General features: G+C 26.4%; 2 protein-coding genes and 1 long non-coding RNA gene across 5 annotated transcripts in view; 1 reads left to right on the forward strand and 2 right to left on the reverse strand.

Annotated features, from left to right (window-relative positions):
• LOC126907361 (uncharacterized) overlaps nt 1–7,012 on the forward strand; it is an 11,301-nt gene extending 4,289 nt beyond the window's left edge. Inside the window, exons 2-3 of the long non-coding RNA XR_007704491.1 lie at nt 5,692–5,850; nt 5,996–7,012. This is a non-coding gene — a long non-coding RNA (uncharacterized LOC126907361). The remainder of the gene's footprint in view (nt 1–5,691; nt 5,851–5,995) is intronic.
• LOC126907346 (trace amine-associated receptor 1) overlaps nt 1–25,169 on the reverse strand; it is a 326,541-nt gene that overhangs the window by 219,528 nt on the left and 81,844 nt on the right. The gene's annotated exons all lie outside the window — the stretch shown is intronic.
• Nucleotides 14,120–25,169, reverse strand: part of LOC126907357 (odorant receptor 46a-like) — a 26,875-nt gene continuing 15,825 nt past the window's right edge. For 2 of the 3 annotated variants that reach the window (XM_050688575.1, XM_050688576.1), the window contains 7 exons: nt 23,215–23,392; nt 20,885–20,974; nt 20,695–20,764; nt 20,457–20,556; nt 20,273–20,392; nt 14,469–14,627; nt 14,120–14,323 (listed from right to left, as the gene is read on the reverse strand). In XM_050688575.1, coding sequence (XP_050544532.1) covers nt 14,264–14,323; nt 14,469–14,627; nt 20,273–20,392; nt 20,457–20,556; nt 20,695–20,764; nt 20,885–20,954 — 579 coding nt within the window. In that variant the 5' untranslated portion in view covers nt 20,955–20,974; nt 23,215–23,392 and the 3' untranslated portion in view covers nt 14,120–14,263. The remainder of the gene's footprint in view (nt 14,324–14,468; nt 14,628–20,272; nt 20,393–20,456; nt 20,557–20,694; nt 20,765–20,884; nt 20,975–23,214; nt 23,393–25,169) is intronic. The other variant, XM_050688577.1, reaches the window with a different exon arrangement.

The following is a 25,169-nucleotide window of genomic DNA, read 5'->3' on the forward strand; positions in this document are numbered from 1 at the left end:
AGCTTTTGTAATTATCCACCAATTTCTTAGAATTAAACACTATCTACTGATTTGCATCGAAGCGTTTCTTATGATAGTGATTTTAATCACTGTCAGATTAAATCTATACTGGACCCAACTATGCAACGTCCCCACTATGCCGCGTCTCCACTGTGCTGGGTTTTTTATGTCTGTTACCACTTTTACTCAGCTCTCACTGTACCGATTTCTTTCAAAAATACGTCAAAAGATCACAAATCGTATCTAGTTGGAGACATTACCCTTAAAAATTGAAAAAAATTCCCTCGTTCCCCGCAAATGGGGGAAATATCCAAAAAAATTACAAATTTAAAAATCGCTAATTTNAGGGGGAAATATGCAAAAAAATTACAAATTTAAAAATCGGTAATTTTCGAAATTTTTTCACTTTTTTCTTAAAACTTCCTTAAAGTTTTGAAAAATCAACAAATCACATAATTTTTTTTTATACTAAAACCTTAGATATTTTCCTTTCATTTGATATCATTTTTTTGAAAATCTAACACTTAACCTGCTCATTGGGGGGGATTTAAAATAGCAACTTTTTTACAAAAATTAATTTTTTCAACTTAATTTTTGAAAATGTTCCGGAAAGACTGCGTCCTTTAAACATATATCAAATTAAAGCTTATTTTATGTACTACAAAATGAAAAAAAAAAATTTGTCCCGACACTTTTTTTTCTACATTTAAACGGCTGCCGTAGTTAAAAAAACACTATTTTTTGTTAAAATTTTCGATTTTCGATTTTAAATTTTCAAACTTAAAAATGCTATAACTTTTTGAAAAATGTATATATCAGCACAAATTTTTTTTTTCTAAATACATTATAAGTACATCTTTCATTTGACATACTTTTTATTAAAATTGGACAATTTCCCCTTATATAGGGGGCGTTCAAAACTTAAAATATTGTAAAAAACATAGATCTTTTTCAACTGAACTTTTGAAAATGTTCCGGAAATACTGCGTCCTTTAAACATATATCAAATCAAAGGTTATGTTATATACTATCAAATGAAAAAAAAAAATTTGTCCCGACATCTTATCTTCTATGTGCAAATGGCTGTCGAAAATTTAAAAAAAAATGTAATGTTTGCGATAAAAATTACATTTTATCGGGATGTTTTTTGTACTTAAAACTGCCATAACTTTTTCAAAAATGAACAAATAAAAATAATATTTTTTTGTATTGAAACCTTAGATATTTCCCTTTCATTTGATATAATTTTTTTTGAAAATCTAACACTTATTCTGCTCACTGGGAGGATTTAAAATAGTAACTTTTTTACAAAAAATAACTTTTTCAACTTAATTTTTGAAAATGTTCCGGAAATACTGCGTCCTTTAAACATATATCAAATTAAAGCTTATTTTATGTACTACAAAATGAAAAAAAAAAATTTGTCCCGACACTTTTTTTTCTACATTTAAACGGCTGCCGTAGTTAAAAAAACACTATTTTTGTGTTAAAATTTTCGATTTTCGATTTTAAATTTTCAACTTAAAAATGCTATAACTTTTTGATAAATGAATGTATCAGCACAATTTTTTTTTCTAAATACATTATAAATACATCTTTTATTTGACATACTTTTTATTAAAATTGGACAATTTCTCCTTATATAGGGGATGTTCAAAACTTGAAATATTGTAAAAAACATATATCTTTTTCAACTGAACTTTTGAAAATGTTCCGGAAATACTGCGTCCTTTAAACATATATCAAATTAAAGCTTTTTTTATGTACTATAAAAATGAAAACAAAAATTTGTCCCGACATTTTATCTTCTATGTGCAAATGGCTGTCGAAAATTAAAAAAAAATGTAATGTTTGCGATAAAAATTACCTTTTATCGGGATGTTTTTTTGTACTTAAAACTGCCATAACTTTTTCAAAAATGAACAAATAAAAATAATATTTTTTTGTANAACTTTTTCAAAAATCAACAAATCAACATAATTTTTTTTTAAACTAAAACCTTAGATATTACCTTTTGTTTGATATCATTTTTTTTTGAAAATCTAACACTTATTCTGCTCACTGGGGGGATTTAAAATAGTAACTTTTTTACAAAAACTAACTTTTTCAACTTAATTTTTGAAAATGTTCCGGAAATACTGCGTCCTTTAAACATATATAAAATTAAAGCTTATTTTATGTACTATAAAATGAAAAAAAAAAATTTGTCCCGACGACCTATGTTCTATGCGCAAATGGCTACCGTATTCAATAATATGCTGTTTTTCTATTAAAATTCTAGGTTTTGAATTTTATTTTATTTTAAAATATCTTATTAGGAGAATATATTGACTTTCATGAATATTATATAATTTAATTGACATAGAATAAAGGTCATAAGACATAAGAAATTAAACTTATTAAANATTTTGTTTAATAGTACACACTTACATATATACACACTAACACAGCTTTCATTACATAGATCACTGGTTGCTGCGCAGGCGAACCCTCCCACCTCCAGTGATTCTATTTACATACATTACACTACGCACCCTGATCGGTATCAGTGCAATTAGCCGGTTCGGGTACGCACTATAATATTTAGTACCCCTGACCCCAACAAATTTAAATAAATAAAAATACTGGTATAAGGGGCAACATACTGAATTTATTTCTATAATTTTTAATTAATTATTTTAACAAATGTATATAAGTTTTATAATTAAGATTAACAAAAGTAACATAAATTTTACATTATTAACTTTTAACATGAAAATGAGAGTATGCAAGTGAAGGAGTGTACGAGAGAGAGAGAGAGAGTGTTGCAAGAGAGAGTCTGTACTAATTTTACTAGCCCTTTTATATTAAACTAGTTGGTAAGGTGATGAAGGGAGGCTAGTTTTTCTTAAAAATTTAACTATTTAATCTTGCAGTCTGTTCGGCGCCACAGATACGCTTATGGTAATTAAAAAGATGGACATTAATGTAAACATCGCTCCAAATGAACGATGTATTAGTAAAAAGTAATAAAATAATAGTCGGTCAGAAAAGTTTTTAAAATTGATAATTATTTGTGTAAAGATTATTCTAGAAGTTTCTCGATAATCTCGAAACTTCTATTTTGATTCATTACAGGGTCAAGTATAGATGATATCTGACAGTGATTAAAATCACTATCATAATAAACGCTTTGATGCAAATCTGTAGATAGTGTTTAATTTAAAAAAATGCATGGATTATTCCAAAAAAAACATTAACTTCTATTTCCTTATTGATATCCTGATAACAAGTTTTATGATTTATAAGTGTAATATATGAATAAATATATAAAGGGAAATGGTATTATTTTATAAAAAAAGTATGTCGAATGAAAGATGTATATAAATTCTACTTCTAAAAAAAATTGTAATTTTTCAAAAAGTTATAGTATTATAAAGTTAAAAGTGTAAAATATAAAATCGAGAATTTTCACACAATAATAGCATTTAGTATCTATTTTATCATGAAAACAAAATAAAGTGCACAATTTTTTTCCATGATAAAGTTTATTACATTAGCTTTAATTTAAGATATATATAAAAGTGTCAGACTTTCCCGAACTCTTTCAAAAGTTAAGTTGGAAAAGTTGTTATTTTTAATCCCCCTTGTAGACAGGTAATGATGTTCTATTTTATGCAATTGAAAATAACTAAAAACAAATTTAAATTTAAATCAAATGTTTATGCCCGAAGTACAATTAGATAGTGTCGTTCACAAATTATAAATGTACAAAATAAATTAAGATTAAAGATTCTGTAATAAAACATATTTCAAGTTATGGTTAAAATTTATTACAAATTATTTAATAATATAAAGAACAATAAAAGAAAACAAGTATGAGTAAAAATAATACCTTATGACACTACTGCATTTTCTATGAAAGATTGGACCTAGGGCTAGGAGGGTGTAAAAGTAGAATTTCAGCAGCCATTAAAATGTAAATGTACTTAGTGATAAAAATAATGATGGCTAGAGAAAATGATTTCATGACCAGGCCAAAAACATTTGAAACAAAACGGCCAGACCACTTGACAGTGACAACACACAATAACCGGAAAGGGAAACAATGCCGATATCAGTGCATACATGGTTTACATTGTTTTCAGTTACTGTAGTTGTCAGCTGGGCGACTTCTTATCATGAAGATAATTTGTTTGAAATGTTGATAATGATTGTACAACAAGAGAAATGTATGAGAAGGGATTGTGCGACTAAATTACTAAGGACCATTTAATTAAATTATTACTGAATTTTAATGTTCAAAATTAGTTTTAAAAAAATTAACACCACTTAGACAATAACACCGCATTACTAATTGCTGAGCTAATTTAATTAACTTAGCATGTATTAAATAATACTAATAATGATAGATCAATTTTTACGTCACAATATTAATTATAAAACACAATTTATTTTTTTTTATAAATACTCATTTTTTCCTAATAAGTAATAAAATTAGTAATAAAAAATTAGTGGTGATAGAAAATATCTAATTACAGATTTGAAATCGGCAAAAATTGTGTTTAGAAAAGTATGATCTGGTCTTTGATTAAAATTCCTTGTAGATCAATGTACTTATTCAAAATTAACAAAAAATTATTTTCTGAAAAGTTTTGCATTAAGCCCTTTAATTTATCTACACGTTTGCCAAAAATATAACGAAACATACAACTACTTTATAATTTCTCCGTAAAAATTACAATACTAACTTATTGAATATCAATTTCATACTAAATTTAATTACTATTATATACATTTATTCATATATTATACTTATAAATTAAAGAACTACTAATCTGGATATAAATTATAAAATAGAAGTTGATGTTTCTTTTAAAATAATTCAACAAATCCTTCTAAAAATTAAACACTATCTATAAATTTGCATTTAAGCCTTTCTTATAATAGTGATTTTAACTACTGCAGATATCATCTATACATATCCCAACTATGCTACATCTACACTGTATTAACAAGGTACTATAATAACTGTAGTGTATATTCCACAAAAAAATAATGTGTATGATTGGAACAGTTATTTTATAAAAATTTATTATAATTGTAAAAATCTATTATTAAATTTATTTGAAACCTAAACTCATTTTTTGAAAAATGATTTATACAGTAATATGTTACTAAAAAATTTGGAATATTATAGACTAGTTGTGGAACTCATAAAAAGATTTCAAAAATTAATAACAAAGTAAGATTATTCAACTCTGTAGTTGAAAACTATTATTATATCAAACCTAATTCGACAATAAGTACTTTCAAAACATTAGAAATGAAGTATTTTAATTGTCTATATGGAGAAAGTAGATTAAACAACTTTTTATTTGTTAAAGAGGAAAATTGTTTAAATTTTGTTTGCACCAGTTTTTAAAAATATTAATAGATTTAGAATACTGGTTCAAAATTTGTTAACGACAATCCTTAGTTTTATAGTTGGATAGAGTATATTTAAAATATAAAATAAACAACGGCGTATTCATATGATTTTATTTATATAAAAAAGTATTACTTCATTAATAATTATCCCAGACAGCATTGTTTTACGATAATGTTATAAAAATATTTTTATAACATTATTTTTTATAATTGCTGTTTGGGATTCTCTATAAATTTAAGTGATTTCTATATTAATATTTATATTTTATACGATTTTATCAGATAAATGGAGTACAGTTTGCTATGTATAGTATTGATTGGACCGAGAAAAGTATAAAATTAAAAAAAAATCTCTTGTTGGCTATGAGTTTAAATAACGCGAACAGATTAAAAATGAATATTACTCCACGAAAATCGTTGAATCTAGAAGTATTTGGTTCGGTAAGTATATTATTTGGACACACCACTGAAATAGAGAAGTGTTTTTAATAATTCAATATAAAATACTTCTTATAAAGTATGTAACTTGATTAATATAATATTAATAAATATATAATTACAATTATTTATTAATAATTTATTTTAGGCGTTTCGTGTGTCATATTCAATTGTTTCCCTCTTGGTAAAAAAAACATTTTCGAAATAAGCAGATTGGAGCAAATAAAAATTTATTTTGAAGCTTTTGTAGTATATATATATTAATTTTTCTTTGGTTAACTTTTAACAATAGTAAAATTTTTTTTTTTAAATTAAATATCTTTACAAATAATAGAACATATAGAACTCGATTTTGTACTAAATTGCGTAGCAAAATAAAAAATAACAAAAAATTATTTTCTGAGGCAGTCAAACTTACTTAATTGTTGCATCAAGCACTTTAAATTATAGTTTCACTTATTATACTTAAATTGATATTTAAAAACTCTTAACTGTGTTTAAACGGATTATCATCGATTGCATTATTTATTGTTTTATAGTATATCAATAATAAATTGTATAAATGTTATATTTATACTTAATAAATGGCTAAGAAACCTCCTCCTTTGGGAGAGGCCGCTACGGCCCTTAATGTGTTAATAAAAGCGTATTAAAATACATTAATGGAAAATGTGTCGAAATAGTGGAACAAATATGCCTTTGAATTTCAATGGGATTCAAAATAAACGGAAAACAAGTGGATCAGATCAAATATGCAGGTATCACAATTCGTACAATCGTCGGGACTTACAGATTTGATAGAAATGATTTAATGTAATTCATCCTGATATGATGTTGCCAACTGTAATAGATGATATCATTCGATTTGCACGTAAGCATATAACGAACTTGGAAAACCCTGAAAATATAGCGGCAATCCAACTATTGGACAAGTCCAATGACCTAAGACGTTTAAAACGCATCAAGCCATATGGCTTAGTTTAATTTTATAAATACTTATTTTACAATTTAAATATTTACTTAAATATAACTTATATTATATAATTTATAAATTTATATATTATATAAACATAACAATTTTAATATAACTTCACTGGAAGTGTAGATCCTATTATTATTATTATATTATTATATTATAATCAACGTATATTATAAGTAATGTATACGTGGCACATTGTAAAAAATTTAATTTTGATAAAAATATTGGTAATCCTATTCATGTTGTATTAGTATATATATATTAATTAGTATAATCATATATTTATAATTTTGATAAACATTGAATTGTATTGATGAAAATTCATGATCGTCTCAATAAAAATACATTAGGGAAATTAAAAAAATATATATATATATATTTTCATTTACTTTATTTGCGTGTATTAGTCAACAATACACTCAAATTAGACACTATAAAGCGGAACATGCATGTTACTCGTTTAACAAATAAACCGTAACTAAATAAAAATATAACGTGTATAATATAAGTGGTAAAAACATAGTAATAAATGTTCATACACCAGGCAAATGAGAGTAGTTCGGCTCATCACCAAATCTTTAATTTATGTGATGTTATTTATTGTAACAAAAGTGTAAAGAGTATAGCTAATTTAAATACCTAATAATTATTTATTTAACGTACCACACTGGGTTCACAACAGAGAGATATAAATCGGTTCAGTGAAACTAGAGAAAACCGAATGTCAGATAAAAAAACCACATCATAGTAAAATTAATACCTTCTTAGCTTCGAATCGAAGCTAAAAATATGTCAATTGAAAGAAAATCTCAAAAAAAATTGAATTTTCAAGGACATTTCAAGTTAGGTGAAATTTGTCTTCACCTACTAGTATATGAAGGATTACAAATTAGTACGCGGGTGTAATATGGGGCTTTTAGTGTCCTATAACATGGAAAATTCCGGTGTTTAAAGATCATTCGTTTTACAAGAAAATGCTAATAACTTACAATATCTCACGTAGACCGCTAGTAAATTAACGTTAAATCTAATTTAGATATTTTAAACTGCATAAATTCAGCAGAATTCTTTAGAAATTGTTTATTATTTTAAGCATATATGTACTGCTTTCAGTATTATTAGTGTTATTTGAATTGATGGTAATGCTAACAGGTGATAGCATTTTGTTATCACTTTTGCTAATTTATTGAAATGATTAGAAACTAGTGTAGTAATATTGACTGACGCGTGTATGTTTATGTATAGTGTATTATTCTGCTCGGATAGCACGAAGCCGTCGATAAGTTAGTGGTTCAACCCCGATAGAATCAGAAAGGATTGGTGTCGAGGAATTCCTGCTGGATATGATGAGCTTAGACGAAGTCTCGCTCAATGGATTCAATAAGTGCATGATTAGAGTTTCACTCAGGGGTTGTCGTGGTTTCCTATTTGATAGGCTACAACAGTCATATAGACCCTGTTATTGGACTTACAACCCAATAAAAGAGTTAGAATGACATGTAATTCCTAATAATCCATCGGATGGTTGAATGCCCGTTGTAGTTACAATTTAACGATATATAGGGAAGAGTTTTTCACCTTGTTTTTATTTAAATAACTCCTAAATTTTTTTTATTTTTGTATAATTTTATTAGTTATTTAAATAAAACCAGGTACTATGAAGAATAATTGCAAAGGATGCTGAGGTGTATGGAAGAAACTCTGCTCAATGAACTGAGCATGAAAATAAAAACGAAAAAGACCAAAGTTCTCGTATGCAGCAGGAGCAATAATATTACGACAAGAATACATCTGCAAAAAAACCAAGAAATAAAGCAAGTAGAAGAGTTCGCATACATGGGAAACATAGTAAATAAGGATGGCAGAAGTTAAAACAAGATAATAAGATAAGGTACAATAAGGTTCAAGATATAAGCTTCTTTAGGAGTCCCACTTGAGAATTCCTATAGGACATCATTAGGAGTGTGAAAGGAAAACTCTTGGTGTTTGTACTTTCTTATTCAGGAGCACCTAAAAATACAACTAAGAGTCCGACGCTATTAAATTCTACAGTCTACGCTCGCATGCATCCTTCAATTAGTGAATTATTTGATGCTCTAATTTATGTTTTTTATGATTTAATTATTTAACTAGCTATCGAAACAAATAGCAACTATAAATAATTTAATAAGTTTTATTTATCTATAAGAAATTACATAAGGTGCTATTTAAATAGAAAAGAATTACATGAATAACGTAGGATGCGTTGGTTGGTTCAGTTTTATTAATATCAACTAGTTAAAATTGAAACCATATAAAGTAAATCCCAATTAACTTAAAATTTAATGGAGAAATAATAAACATTTAGATGTGCGTTCCTATGGATAGTGCTCGGGTACTATAAAATTTGCAAAATTTAAGTTTTAGCTTAATTAAAAAGATTTTACTGATATATAAAGACAACTAAAATATCAAAAATGGCAACTTAGTGTATAATAATTTGTGTACGTTAAATGTAATATGACATCAGGATGATAAGTAAAACACACAAAAAAATGTTTGGGAAGGTACAATAAATCATTTGATTGTTGATTGGAATGGTTTCAATTGATTAAATACATTAAAATCTATAAGTAATTATACTTCAAAAAAAAAAAATAGTAGTAAGGTAGGATAAACTTAAGTAAAATATGACGTAATATTTCCAAAAAAAGAACTAAAACTTTAAAAATTCTATCATCCCAACTATAAGTATCATAGAGATGCGATTGAAAGCGTTTTATCAAATTTTATAGTTATTCCTCCATCAGAGAAAAATGTTAATATAAAAATACTAGTAAAAATGTCCACAGAATTTCAACAGAGAAGACGGATGGAAAATAAACAAAACTTGGTTACCCATCATACACCAGACAAAAATAAAATCAACTAACAACACTGAAAACAGTTCAATACAAGAAAAAGTTACTATCAACGTAATGGAAAACTGTCGGTGCAGAAAAGGAAGACTAAAATGCCAAGAATGTCAAAAACAACAACAATAATCAAAAACAAAGTCGTCAACAAAAACATCAGCAATAACAAGATACCGTAAACAACATGAGTCATAAACAGATATGATAAACAACCAACGTATAAATACAGACTGATAACAAGATAAGCCGCCAGTATAGTTTCAGCCACCGAGCAGTAACTATCGCTCCGAAGATGAACTCTGCAATGAGTCCGAAACGTCTGAATTCAACTGCAGACATGGATAAATCCTCAAGCTTTTCAAATAATATGACAATCTATGAAAGTTTCAACACATTCATGCTTTAAAATATGTTAACAAAATTACACTGGTAAGATTACTAACGATTACTGTTCTAAAAAAATATTTAAATTTGTCGTTTTTCAATAGGTAACTATAATTTTGTAATAAAATCTTAATTTATAAGTATTCAACTACTAGTTGATGAAATGAATAAACTATAAAAGATTATATATACAATTTATTGATTTTTTTTTCAATTTTTGTAATTTGAAATTTAATGAAAAAGAGTACAATCAATTTAGTTGTGTAAAATAATAGAATCAATTGAATCGTCTAAAACAATTAGCTATAGTAACACTACAGTACAAGTTACTCGTAGTCAATATATTAAAAAACTTATGGTACGTAAAATTGCTAATGCGGTTACAAGTACGGACAAAATATGCTTTAGTTGCCAGGCAAATAGATGCCCTAGTCTTTTATCATTATCGGTAGTTTAAACGCATTAAACACATTAGTAAACGAAATTTATGCAGGAATTGTATACAGACAGGCCCTAAAAAAATGCTTGTCTCGCGGCTGTTTTAAGTGTGGCAAGAAACATAATACACTTTTACACTTAAGTTCACGGAACGATCAGACAGAGTTCAACTCAGCACCAAGTGTAACGGAAAATTCGAAAAATAGTGAATCAGAACAAATAATTCAAAGTGAATTAGCAATAGTTAGTGAATATGCAAGCTTACCGGTTGCTACGTCGATATTATTATCAACAACAATTATTCTGGTCAAAGGTAATCGTGGTGATTGGAAGCAGTGTCGCGTCTTACTGGACTCTGCGTCACAAAGTAACTTTATAACCAAAAGTATAGCACAGATTTTATGGTTACCGATAAGTTATGTCGACCAAAGTGTTTAAGGGATTGGTGGATCAAAAAAATATTAAATACCGGGTAATCATTACAGCCAACTCACGTTTAAATTATTATTTCATAACGTTATGATTAATAGCTTAGCACATTACGAGTACGTTACCGAAGTTCGGCTAAATGGTAACTGCGTTATTCCTAAGTCTATAGATCCGCGCTTTACCGTGCCACAGAAAATCAACTTATTAATCGGAGCAAGTCACTTCTACGATTTGATGTGTACAGGGAAAATAAAGCGACAACCTGGTTGCTGCTGGTTCATTGAAGAATAAGCGACTCAGTAGTACAAGCCATAAACGGAGGTATTCGATGTATTCTTTACAGTCAATTATGTTGCCGAATTGTCACTAGAACTTATACTTAGTAAGTTTTTGCGTTTAGAAGAGTACACAGCAAAAAATATTTTGATTGGACGGTTTAACGTGATGAACATGGACGGTTCATGATATAGTTGCCATTCAAAAGTAACGTCATTCAATTAGATAACTTATATAAAACAGCAAAAAGACGATTTTTATCGTTAGAACGGCATCTACAATCAAATGCCAATATGCGGGCAAAACATTGTGGAACACATGGAACTTGTGCCTGATCAGGAGAGAAATAAAAAGGAGATGCGCTGTTGTTATTTACTATCATTATTTATCATCATACTGTCATAAATAATAACAGCACAATCACAAAACTTCGAGTCGTTTTTGACGCATCATGTAAGACCGACTTGGGTCTTAGTTTAAATAACGTATTATTAAAATAATAAGAAATTGTGTTGAACAGTGTACATGCTATGACAGATAAGTTATTTGTTTTTTACAAGTAATATAAAATATAGATTATAAATTTTTTATTGATAATTATCAATTACATTATAATGCAATATACGTATATACCAAGCAATTGGCCATATACGACATGTATTAATAAATTTTTTGCATTTTTATCTTTATTCTTTTTGAATTAGAAAAAATATTTCAATTCAATCATTAATCAGAAAATTTTATGAGAATTAAAAAAATGGTATTGATAAAATGGTATAATGGTTAAGATTAATATGCAATCGGGAAATTTTATAATTACTATTTAAAGTACTTTAAAAAGATATTCTACAATTGAATTATGCAGAACGAAATTAATTTTAATGATTTACTTTAACTAAAAATATATAAAAAAGTTGTTAAAAAGATCTACTCAATTTAGCGTTTTATAAAATTTGATTATTATTGTAAAAATTCATTGTTAAATTCAGATGAACCTAAAAATAATTTTTTTTTAGATTTGTGATTCATATAGCAACATGTTATAAAAATTGTCTATATGGAGAAAGCTGGTAAAGGAACTTTTTATTTGATAAAGATTTTTTTCAATTTTTGAGGGTAATATCTTTAACTAGATACTACTTGTGATCATTTGATTTATCGTTTAAAAAAATGAGTCAAGTGAAAGCTGGGAATATAAATGATAGCCACAAAAAAAAAAACCACAAAATAAAGAATTTTTATATGAATAAGAAATTTATTTCACGAGGGGAAACCACAGTGATGGGGTTTGTTTGTCTTTCCTAATCCTTTTTTGAATGATTATCCTTAACGCCAATATTGCTTCTCTCGTTCCCATACTCCTTCTAAACCCAAATTGGTCTTCTGTCAATGATTGTTCTATTTTACCTTCAATACGTTTGAATATAATCTTTGTTAGTATTTTAGAGGCATAGGATAGCAAACTAATAGTACGGTATTCTTCACATTTCATTGCTGCTGTTTTCTTTGGGATGGGAATAATTAGGCTCTTTACGTAATCTTCAGGCAATTTGCCGGTTTCGTATATGACTTTGATAATTTGAAATAATTCCCTTTTAACTTTTTCTCCCGCCTCCTTCCAAAGCTCCGCTTGTATTCCATCGATTCCTGCTGCTTTTTTATTTTTCAGATTCCGCAAAGCTTTGTCGAACTTTTCTCTCATAATTGGGTCTATTACGTCATCTTCTTCAGATTTATCTTCTTCGTTTGATTCGTTGGTTTCATTATCCTTAAGTGTTTCCCCCTTGTATAGGATTTTTAGATATTCTTTCCATCTTTTCGCTACATCATTTTGTTCATATAGCATTCTTCCGTTGTTATCTTCTATTCCCCCTGTTCGGGGCTTATGTTGACCAAAAAACATTTTCACCATTTTATATGCTTCATCACTACTTCCTGTCTTTATGAGGGTTTCTATTTCATTACACTTTTCTTCCAAATATTTTTCTTTTGCTTCCCTCGATTTCCTAATGATTAGATTCCTCAGTTCTCTGTATTTTTCCTGACCATCTATACTGTTTAAACTCTTGTATTTCCTTCTTTCCTCTATCATGTTGACTATTTCCGTTGTAATCCATTCCTTTCTTGCTGCATTATTGCTATTTCCTAGAGTTTTCGTTGCAGCCATTGTAATTGTATCTTTCAAGTTCTGCCATCTTTCTTTAATATTTTGGGATTCTTCAATAATTATATCATTAGTGTCTTCACTATATTTTTTGCTTATTTTCTCATCTCTCAGATTTTTAATTTTCCATTGCACTATTTTCTTCTTTTTATCCATTATTCTTTTAAATTTAAGTTCGCATTTCATCATTACTAGATTNGTAAGTTCGCATTTCATATATTATACTAATAAATCATAGAACTGGTGATTAGGAATAATGAATGAAATAGGAGTTAATTTTACTTTAAGAATAATCCACCATTTTTTTAAAATTAAACACTATCTACACATTTGTATTAAAGCGTTTCTTATGATAGTGATTTTAATCACTGTCAGATATTACCTATACTTGTCCCAACTATGTCACGTCCACAATGTACTAACAAGGTTCTATAATAATTATAGTTTATATTCCACAAAAAAATAATTTGTATGGTTGGAACAGTTATTTTATAAAAATTGATTATAATTGTAAAAACCCAACTTCACTGTGCTACCGATTTTACATTTCATCTCGTTTTAAATATATCTATTAAATATTAAATTTGCGAAGTTATTAGAGTATTTTTTCTTTCTATTATTCTAAGTTAAGGTATAAAAGCTTTCTAATTAAAACACAACTAGGCCACGATTCCACTGTTCTACCGTTTTTTAATTATACTGTCAAATATTAAAATAATAACATAGCTTACTTACTAATCAAATTTTTTATAACTTAATTTAAAGATTGAATTATAAATTTAACACAAAATTAACTCAATATATAATAAAACACAATAGCTTCAAAATAATTTTTTATTTGCTCCAATTGGCTTATTTCGAAATTGTTTTTTTTACCAAGACGGAAATAATTGAATATGACACGCGTAACGCCTAAAATAAATTATTAATAAATAATTGTAATTATATATTTATTATTATTATATTAATCAAGTTACATATCTTATAAGAAGTATTTTATATTGAATTATTAAAAACACTTCACTATTTCAGTGGTGTGTCCAAATAATATACTTACCGAACCAAATACTTCTAGATTCAACGATTTTCGTGGAGTAATATTCATTTTTAATCTGTTCGCGTTATTTAAACTCATTGCTAACAAGAGAATTTTTTTTAATTTTATACTTTTCTCGGTCCAATCAATACTATACATAGCAAACTGTACTCCATTTATCTGATAAAATCGTATAAAATATAAATATTAAAGAAACCACTTAAATTTATGAAGAATAATTATTAGTGAGCAATAAATTTTCACTTATTATTTTAATATAATAGTTAATTTTATTTATAAATAACAATTATTTTCAATAAAAAATTATAAGATTTATATTCATATCATCAAAAATATATTTTTGTAATACGGTCCAAAAAAAATTCACAAATCAAGATTATCTTATCAATAATGGGATATGATCGAGTTCAAAATAAATATGATATTTTCATATTTAATTTTAATTAAAAATATTATAGAGGGTAATTTATTAATTGTTTATTTTATAAAAAGTTAATTACAAAGGTGTTATTTTGAGACATTGTAGTCAGGTAAAGTGTTATATTTTCAACAAATTGTTTACATAATATAAGGAACATATTTAAGGTATAAAAAAAAAAATTGTTTATATTCATCCATTATTTCAAAAAAGTTATGCCAGTTTAAACTAGAAAAAGTAAAGATATCTAAATTTGCCAATTTAAAAACATAATATTCTGGATGATTTCTTTCATTTACGGGGAACAAGGAATATTTTTTCAAGTTTTAGGGGCTGGATCAACTGGATACAATTTTTGAAACAGTGTCAATAGATACAAAAAATGAAATACATCATAGTAAAATTAATACCATCTTAACTCTGCATTGTAAAATGGTCATATTTCTTTAAAGCAAGAAGTAAAACATTTTATTTAACATTATAATGTTTGGTATGATTATAACATAATTGTATTATCCTAATTTATTATCATTAAACGAGGAAATGAATATTTTATTAATTATTTTTGATAATGGTTATACTATTAACTTTGTATTAGATTTTTAACCCTTAAACAGTCGCTTGGGGGTCTAGCATATCCCCACATAAATAAAAACGGATGTATTATATTGCATAAAAGGTGTACATAGATATAAATGTAGAAGATTGTTTTTATAGTAATATTGAATCAATTTTCATAAATAAATACCTTCGAAAAAAAAAACGTATGATTTAAAATATTCATCAAAATTGAAATGGGTCATATTTACCCCCACTCGACTTGTAACGTTATAATTTTTTTTTGGACTTGTATTTTTTTCAAAATATCGTTTTATCTTAAATGCAATGTTATAATCGATATAATATTGTGGAATTGAAATTATGTGGAATCTGCCACCGACTGTGCAATTAAGTTTTAAAAATAAATAATCTATTGAGAATTTCCACTACTCGATAATACGGAACAAATAAGAACAAAACATGTAATAAATCCATCGCGTCGCAATGTAGACACATTGATTATCGGTAATCGATGTGCTACTACAAACGAATAATTGTATATACTCGTATCATAACAATTAAATGTATTGTAATATAAATAATAAAAAAACCCAGAACAGAGGGGTCGCGGCACAGTGGTGACGTGGCATAGTTGGATCAAGTATAATGATATCTGACAGTGATTAAAATCACTATAAAAAAAAAACGCTTCGATGCAAATCTTTAGATAGTGTTTAATTTTAAAAAATTGGTGGATTATTCCAAAAGCTTCATAAACTGCTAGTTCCTTATTAATATCCTGATTAAGATAAAGTATGTCGAATGAAAAAGGGATTATTAAAAAATAGTATTTCCCATAAAAAAATTATATTGATCAATACACTTTTCAATAAGTTATAGCTTTATAAAGTTAAAAATGTAAAAAATAAAATTGAGAATTTTCACACAATAATAGCATTTGGTAGCCATTTTCACCTTGAAGATAAAATAAAGTCCGAAATTTTTTTTTTCCATGATAAAGTATATTACATTAGCTTTAATTTAAGATATATATAAAAGTGTCAGACTTTCCGGAACACTTTCAAAATTTAAGTTGAAAAAGTCAATTTTTTGTGAAAAAGTTGTCATTTTGAATCCCCCCCTGTAGGCAGGTAAAAAGTCAGATTTATAAAAAAAATATACCAAATGATAGGTAAAGACATCATGCATCTACAAAAAAAAGAATTATATTGATCCATACATCTTTCGAGAAGTTATAGCATTATAAAGTTAAAAATATAAAAAAGAATTTTTTTACAAAAATCGTATTTTTTTTATTAAGTTTAATGTCTGTTTTCACCATGAAGATAAAATAAAGTCCGAAATTTTTTTTTACCATTATAAAGTATATTACATTAGCTTTAATTTAAGATATATATAAAAGTGTCAGACCTTCCGGAACACTTTCAAAAGTTACGTTGAAAAAGTTCTACTTTCTATATGCATTTTTATGTTTTGAATCCCCCCTGTATTTAGGGAAATGGTCCGATTTAAAAAAACAGTATGTCGAATGAAAGATCTATATAAATACTACTTCTCATAAAAAAATTGTAATGATTCATACATTTTTCAAAAAGTTATAGCATAATAAAGTTAAAAATGGAAAATACAAAATCGAAAATTTTCACACAAAAATAGCATTCGGTAGCCATTTTCACCATGAAGATAAGATAAAGTCCGAAATTTTTTTTTTTCATGATAAAGTATATTACATTAGCTTTAATTTAAGATATATATAAAAGTGTTAGACCTTCCGGAACATTTTCAAAATTTAAGTTAAAAAAATTAATTTTTTGTGAAAAAGTTGTCATTTTAAATCCCCCCCTGTGTAAATTAGTAGCAAGTAAAGAGTCACATATAAAAAAAAAATATACCAAATGAAAGGTTATGATATCATAAATCTATATAAAAAAAAATTATATTGATATGTTCAATTTTGAAAAAGTTATTACACTTTAAAGTAAAAAAAATTTCTAAAATTTCTAAAATTAGCGATTTTTAAATTTGTAATTTTTTTGGAGGTTTCCCCCATTTACGGGGAACGAGGGAATTTTTTTCAATTTTTAAGGGTAATGTCTTCGACTAGATACGATTTGTGATCTTTTGACGTATCATTGAAAGAAATCGGTTCGGTGAGAGCTGAGAAAAAGTGGTAACAGACACAAAAAAAANTTCGGTGAGAGCTGAGAAAAAGTGATAACAGACACAAAAAAAAAATTAATTAATTAATTAATAAACACATCTTAGTAAAACCAATAACTTCTCAGCTTTGCATCGAAGCTAAAATATTATTTCTCATAAAAAAATTGTATTGATCCATACATTTTTTAAAAAGTTATAGCAACATAATGTTAAAAAATGTAAAATATAAAATCGAGAAATTTCACACAAAAATAGCATTCGTTAGCCATTTTCAACACAAAGACAAGTCCAGAGGTCAAATTTTTTTTTTCATTATAAAGTACATTACATTATCTTTAATTTAAGATATATGTAAAAGTGTCAGACTTTCCGAAACATTTTCAAAAGTTAAGTTGAAAAAGTTAATTTTTTGTAAAAAAGTTGTCATTTTAAATCCCCCCCCTGTGGGCATGTTAAGTGTCAGATTTACAAAAAAATATACCAAATGATATGTAAAGACATCAAACATAGAGTTATTAGGGATACAACAAAGTTGTATCTTCAGTCGACATTGGTACAACAGCGTTGAAACAAAAATTTAGTTTTTACCATTACATGAGATAATGGATGGATATAGAAAGTATTCTTTGAGTATTTCTAGAAGTTTAATTAACATTTTGTCAATAAAAATATATAAAACAACTGTTATAACAAAAAAATTTTGGAAAATTTTTTTATAAATATTACATATTTTGTTGGGAGCAAATAAAAATATTACTAGATCAACCCAGTACGTGCGACAAGTCTATCACTAGGTTTAGGTTTTAATTCCTTTAAACCAAAGATTTCCTCTTACAACCATATGCCATTAAAAATGTTATATTAAATTAATCTGACTAAATTTCATAATACTTATGTCCTAAACTTTACCCTCTAAATTGAATACCTGTAGTAAGTATATCAACTATTTATTAAAGTTAATTACTTGAATCAATTCTGAACATGTAATAATCAGAATCTGAACTTATATACAATCGAGTGGTCTGCATAAAGCAAGAATAAAGAAAGTAGTCGACAGCCAGATTATAATTAATAACAATAGTGCAACTTTATTATATGTACAATTAAAAATATGGATCATGGACAAAATAAATAAATGCATAAGGAACAAAATAGATTATTATGTGCAAGTTTATGAAGTGTCAGGTAGATAAATGTTACAATATAGACTAATGAGCAATTTTACAATTAATTTATCATATCAAGGGTAAACACAATGTTCTTATATTTATCCTGGAAAATAAATAATATAGAAAGGTATTAAGTCCCATATACTATTGCTAAGATGGATGTTATTGTTCAATATAAAATAATCCCCATCACCTAGAGTTGTCGCAAGTGTGCAGCCTTTGGCAATGGACAAATGTGCAAAAATATCTAACGAACTAGTTGTGCAGTTAACATTAACGAAAAAATTAATAAGATTAAATGACAACTATGGTATAATTAGGGTACAAAATAAAGTATTAAAAGTATGGATTGACGTTGACAAGTAATAGAGCAACAGAGAAACTAATGAGTTCACAGGCCCCTATTGTGCAAATTACAGTTATAAAAGATTAAGTTAAGCAAATTATGACAAAACTTTGTTGAAGCAAAAGTTTAATTAAGGGATCATTATGGATAAGAGTATAAAATTTATCCGTATAAAAAGCCAGATGGTTTGTTCGATCTTTCAATTATAACATAATTTTTAAAAGATTGAATTGTTCATATTAAGTAATTGAATACTGATTAACCACTTTATCAGTTAGACTAAAAGTTCAAATGTTCAATACTAATAAGACAACCGAGCGAACTACGAGATCGTAATGTATAAAGTGATTGAACAGTATAAAATTAATACAATAAATGCATAAATTACAAAGATTGATGATGGAGCTAGCTGTGAACTTAAATGTGCAAAAATTATAACAGACAGACAATGTAGTTAAAAACAATCAATTTTGCAGCGAAAAAGTTCTATCAAATGTGCACAATATAAAAGAAAAAGAAAGCAAACAAATTAAAGTTGACCATTAAAAACAACGAAGACAAAAATGTATACAACCAATAAACTATGTACGAAAGGTTAACAACTATCGGCCTGAATGAGGGTATTATCAACTACTGATAGAGATTATCAGTGTTTGAAACATTTAATAACGATATTAATTCAGTATTTATATCAAATTTAAGCAAAAATGTAATTTGAATGTGCTGTCTAATTTCAAAATCTAATTCAATTAAATTTTTGATTTACAGATTCAAAAGTTATATTAAGTAGATAATATTACAATAATAAACCCATTTTATTCTAAAAATAATCAATAAAAAAAAATATTATTTTACTTTATTTTTGATATAACTATAATATAGCGCGAAATAAAGTATAGTTTAGTAGAAATCCATAATAAACTGTTATATCAAAACATTTAAATGTATCTTCAGAGAAAAATATTTAGTTAAATATTATTAAATTTTATTTAAAATAATTTTGTTTATTATACATTTTGCACTTAAATGTTTCGTACTTTTACATGAGGGGCATACTTTGTTCGTATATTTTTGATAAGAACTTGTTTTTATAAATAATTTAAAACTTCAGAAAATGGAGTATTTATATCAAATTATTGTTAAAATTTACTTGATTTTCAAGATAGCTATAATAATAGCACATAATAAACAAATCAATAGACACCACCAATGTTGTTAATAATAATTTCGTAAAAATAACTGACATTTCACAGCCATTTTTAAAGTAATTCTGTAAACAAATTTCTCATCAAATTATGAATATCACTTAATTGCTAAATTTAAAATATACATACCAAAAAACACATATATGTAAAAGCAATATAAAGATTGAAATAACAAACATAGGTAAACAATGTAATTGGTTTCATGATTTCATAAAATTTTCTAATTGAACTAATAAAAATAATTTCAAATATGATAATAATGAATGTAATATTTTAACAATTTATAAAATAAGTTATAAATACAAAAAAATTTACAATAATATAGTCACTATGTAAAAATTACTTAAAAATCTTTTAATCGACTTACGCATTTAACTTTGTGTGATCCATAAATATTTGATTCAAAATTTTTATACAATTTAAGTTATTTCTCTGCCCTATTTGGAAAATAAATAATTAATTTAAAACATTATTAGCAATAAAAAAATTATGTTTTCCTTCTATGTTATTAAAAAATATTAATAAAATAAGAAATAATCATATTTATTTATACGCACCTAATTCAATATTTTCGTATCCAAATGATTCGTATTTAAATGCCATTATTTTCAATTGAGCTGATAACATCCAACAAAATTGTATAACTACTGTATAGTAAAAAACAATATCAAAAATTATATGTATTAATTCAATAACTTCAGATATATATATAATTGGGTAAATTCGCTTATAAACCGGAATTGGTATAAAACTTAAGAATGAATTTAATACGTTGTTTTGATAAATTACCAGACTGCCGTCTCTTCTTTTTAAAAGAAATTCTTTTACAATCAATGGACTAAGGATCCAAACTAACCCAACCAAAAAATTAATAAAAAAAAATATGTTTATTATTTTAGTACACATAAATGCGTTGTTTTCAAATATACATTTTTCTTTATAACTAGAAGATAGAAAATCGCCACTCGTTGCATTGAATAATTTTCTTAATTCACCATATTTTTTTGAAAGTCTATAGTTGTGTAGATATATTAGAATAGTGGATAATACAATCATAAATAATTGTATAACGGAAAAAAAATCGTTTTTGACATAGTAAAAACCAATAAACACATAGCAATTGATTACAATAAATTCCATTAATAATAATATAGCATAGAACAATTGGTAAAACTTGAAATTGCGAATTGTAGCCAGATTGAATGGATTAAGTTCACAATGCAGTCTTAGATATTTTAACATTCGATCGTTTAAAATAAATTTCTCTTGAAATTTATTTTGCATTTTACTTCGGAATATTGTTGTTTTGTCCTTATATAACTAACTGTATCTAAAAAAAAGTGTATATAATTTTTTTTTTTTTTTTGTTATTTTACTTTTACTTAATTAATTGAGTAATTGATATATGACTTGTACACATAAAAATTGAATAAGTCCGCTTTAAAAGTATGAGTTATATGTGGAACGTATTCATTAAATTTGACAGTATTATATCGGGTGTTGATTAAGTAAGATAATGAGTTTCTACTGTTCCCATTTTTGGTAACAATTGACTTGTTTCTCACTATTTGTACACTTATTCAGAGTGATTCGTAATTCATGAACTATTTAATTAATGAAACTGAAAATTATTTCTACACTTTATTATTTGATTACTAGAAGATACACATATTTCCCAACTTATCAATCATGAAGTATTTTTAGTTCATTCTATTTATTTTATAAGGGTGTCACTTTATTTTTTCAAATGGTAACATACATAAGTGATTAAATTTTTAATACATAACGATCTAATTAAAAAAATGGCTGTTTGATAACAACTTTTGGACAAATTTTTAAAAAGTTATTGACATTTCTTTACCTAGACGGGATGATGAATTCGGTTGAGAAATGACTAGTGATCAAAATAACTACACCCACATCTCACTTTGAACCTTTACTATAACATTTTAATAGTTTTGAAAATAATGATCGAACAGTTGTTATTGATTTATTATTTGCTTAATTATGTCATTATATAAAAAATAAGCTAGTTAATTACGTTTCTGTCATTTGAAAAAAAAGTCGACACCCTTATTAAGGTATAATATATGAACAAAAAATACTTAATGATTGATAAATTGAGAAAAAAATGTACAAAAAAGAAATCAAAAAATAAAATCTTGAAATAATTTTTATTTTTCGACTAATTAAATGGTTCATAATAAATGAATCGCTCAATAATTTCGCTTAAACTTTAATGTTGAAAACAAAATATTGGCTATACTACTTCTATAAGGGAGCAATTATATTAAATAAGTGGTAGCTTACGATATTTTATTATATTAAAATACTTTATTTTAGTAAATTTTGTGGGCTGTATTTTTACAAGATATTACTTGTACATTTTACATACGAATAAAATTTACAGTGCGCGAAGGTGCACCGGATTTACTATTCGACGTCCGTTTCACGACTGACTTACAACAAAAAAACTATGTCACAATGGCCCCCTGCGCCTATTCCATAACAATGTATCTCTTGTTTTCCCCAATAACAATCAATAAGTTAAATCCTCTTTTTTTCCTCTCATCGCTGTAGATATCCAACAAACAAATATAGTTATTATAAATAATTAAACAATTTAATCAATTGAATATCAAAAAAAAGTATCGTCCACAGTATAAATATTGTTACATTTTACATAGGAAAAAAAATTTAATAATGAGATATTATTTTTAATTCGGTAGATTGATGCCCAAATAAACTAAATTGTGTTAATAAAATAAAATATATATACTACTTAATCTACTACTATGATACTAGTACAAATGTTACCAAAGGGACCTGGCGTAACAGATTGGTACAACCCACACTATCACCTTGAGAAACTTAGGTTTACACTTACAAAAAAAATATGTATAACTTAAGAAGTTTAACTCAGCGACATTCGACTTTTTACTGCTAGGCCCTATCCATAGTGGGACAACACAAATCAGAAACTTAAATACTGACAATTGACCATTACAGAAACAACATTCTCAATCCACTGTATCCATCAAACGCCAAAAACTAAAAATTGATTCCTAAAACAGATTTATAATTGAACATTAAAACAAAGTGAATTTCATGAACGATATTCACTATTGATGCTATGAGTGCAATGCGATACTTCCCACAAATTTATAAAGAACAGGAATAATGAAAATGCAAACTGTATTTATTTTATTAAGTAATTAACATGAATGAAAAAAAAAAGTACCAAAATTAAACATACGTTACAAATTTACCTTATGACTAAGGAAAGACACTCCTGAATGATAAAACGAATGAAAAAAAACTAGAAGAAATATTGATGATGATACTAAACACTGTAAATACAGAGTGATAGATTAACTATGCCTTAAGAAATATTTTTAAAAGTATAAAAAATATTAGAACATAAAATGTTCTATAATTAAAAAAAAATGGCCATGTTCCCCATTTTATCCTATTTAAATAGAATAAACTCAAGTTTTTTTTATGAAAAGAATATGTTTAATAAGATTAAAAATTAAAAAAACGGTAGCACAGTGTGGTCGAGGCACAGTGTGGACGAGGCATAGGTGGGACAATAGAAATAAATTCAGTATGTTGCCCCTTATACCAGTATTTTTATTTATTTAAATTTGTTGGGGTCAGGGGCACTAAATATTATAGTGCGTACCCGAACCGGCTAATTGCACTGATACCGATCAGGGTGCGTAGTGTAATGTATGTAAATAGAATCACTGGAGGTGGGAGGGTTCGCCTGCGCAGCAACCAGTGATCTATGTAATGAAAGCTGTGTTAGTGTGTATATATGTAAGTGTGTACTATTAAACAAAATAAAAACCGTAGCACAGTGGGGTCGAGGCACAGTGTAGACAAGGCATAGATGGGACAAGTATAGATGATATCTGACAGTGATTAAAATCACTATCATAAGAAACGCTTCGATGCAAATCTGTAGATAGTGTTTCATTTAGAGAAATTGGTGGATTATTCCAAAAGCAACATCAACTCTTATTTCTTTNATACACACATATGCATTTATAACATTGTGTCTAATGTAAGTATAACATAATAAAAAGTACCTGTAAAATGAAAAAAAATGGAATATAAATTTTAGTACTCATATTAAATGTAATGTAACTCGAAAAATATTTGTTTAAATGAAAAAATATACGATAATTTTTTTGTTTATAATTGTCTTTTAAACAACTTTTGTACGAAACTTTTTTTTGTAAGTTAAATATTTTTTTTTGAGAAAATTAAGAAAGCTCATATTTTTGAACTTTTGCGAGGATGTAAAAAAAAAGCTCAATTCCAATCTTGAGGACTATTAGTATGTCATTATACATATTTTAATTCAACTTTTAAAAAAACAAAATTTTTTCCGCAATTTTTCCTTTGTTGACTGGCCTAGATGTCAATTTTAAACTTGTAATTGAGTTAAAAGTTATGGTAATATATTCAATTTTTATTACTTTAAACTTTCATAAATCTTTATCAAAAATTTTTCATCAACTTTAAAGAACGAAAAAAATAGGTTAAAATTGAAAATTTGGACTGATTATTTTTAACATATGAAAAATCAAATCAGTAATAATTTGAAAACAAATTTTTTTTTCTTTTAATTATTATTTTATATATAATTAGTAATAATATAAAAAATTAGAAGTGATAGAAATAGTCTACTTGCAGATTTGAAANTATTAGAAGTGATAGAAAAAGTTTACTTGCAGATTTTGAAAACAACGCGAAAAGTTGATTTAGAAAAGTATTTTTTTGCTTCTGATGAAAGTTCCTTGTAGTCCAGTGCATTTTTTTATAGTAACAAAC

This window comes from Daktulosphaira vitifoliae, unplaced genomic scaffold (assembly GCF_025091365.1).
Source record: "Daktulosphaira vitifoliae isolate Bord-2020 unplaced genomic scaffold, ASM2509136v1 Scaffold_5, whole genome shotgun sequence".
Lineage (NCBI taxonomy): Eukaryota > Metazoa > Arthropoda > Insecta > Hemiptera > Phylloxeridae > Daktulosphaira > Daktulosphaira vitifoliae.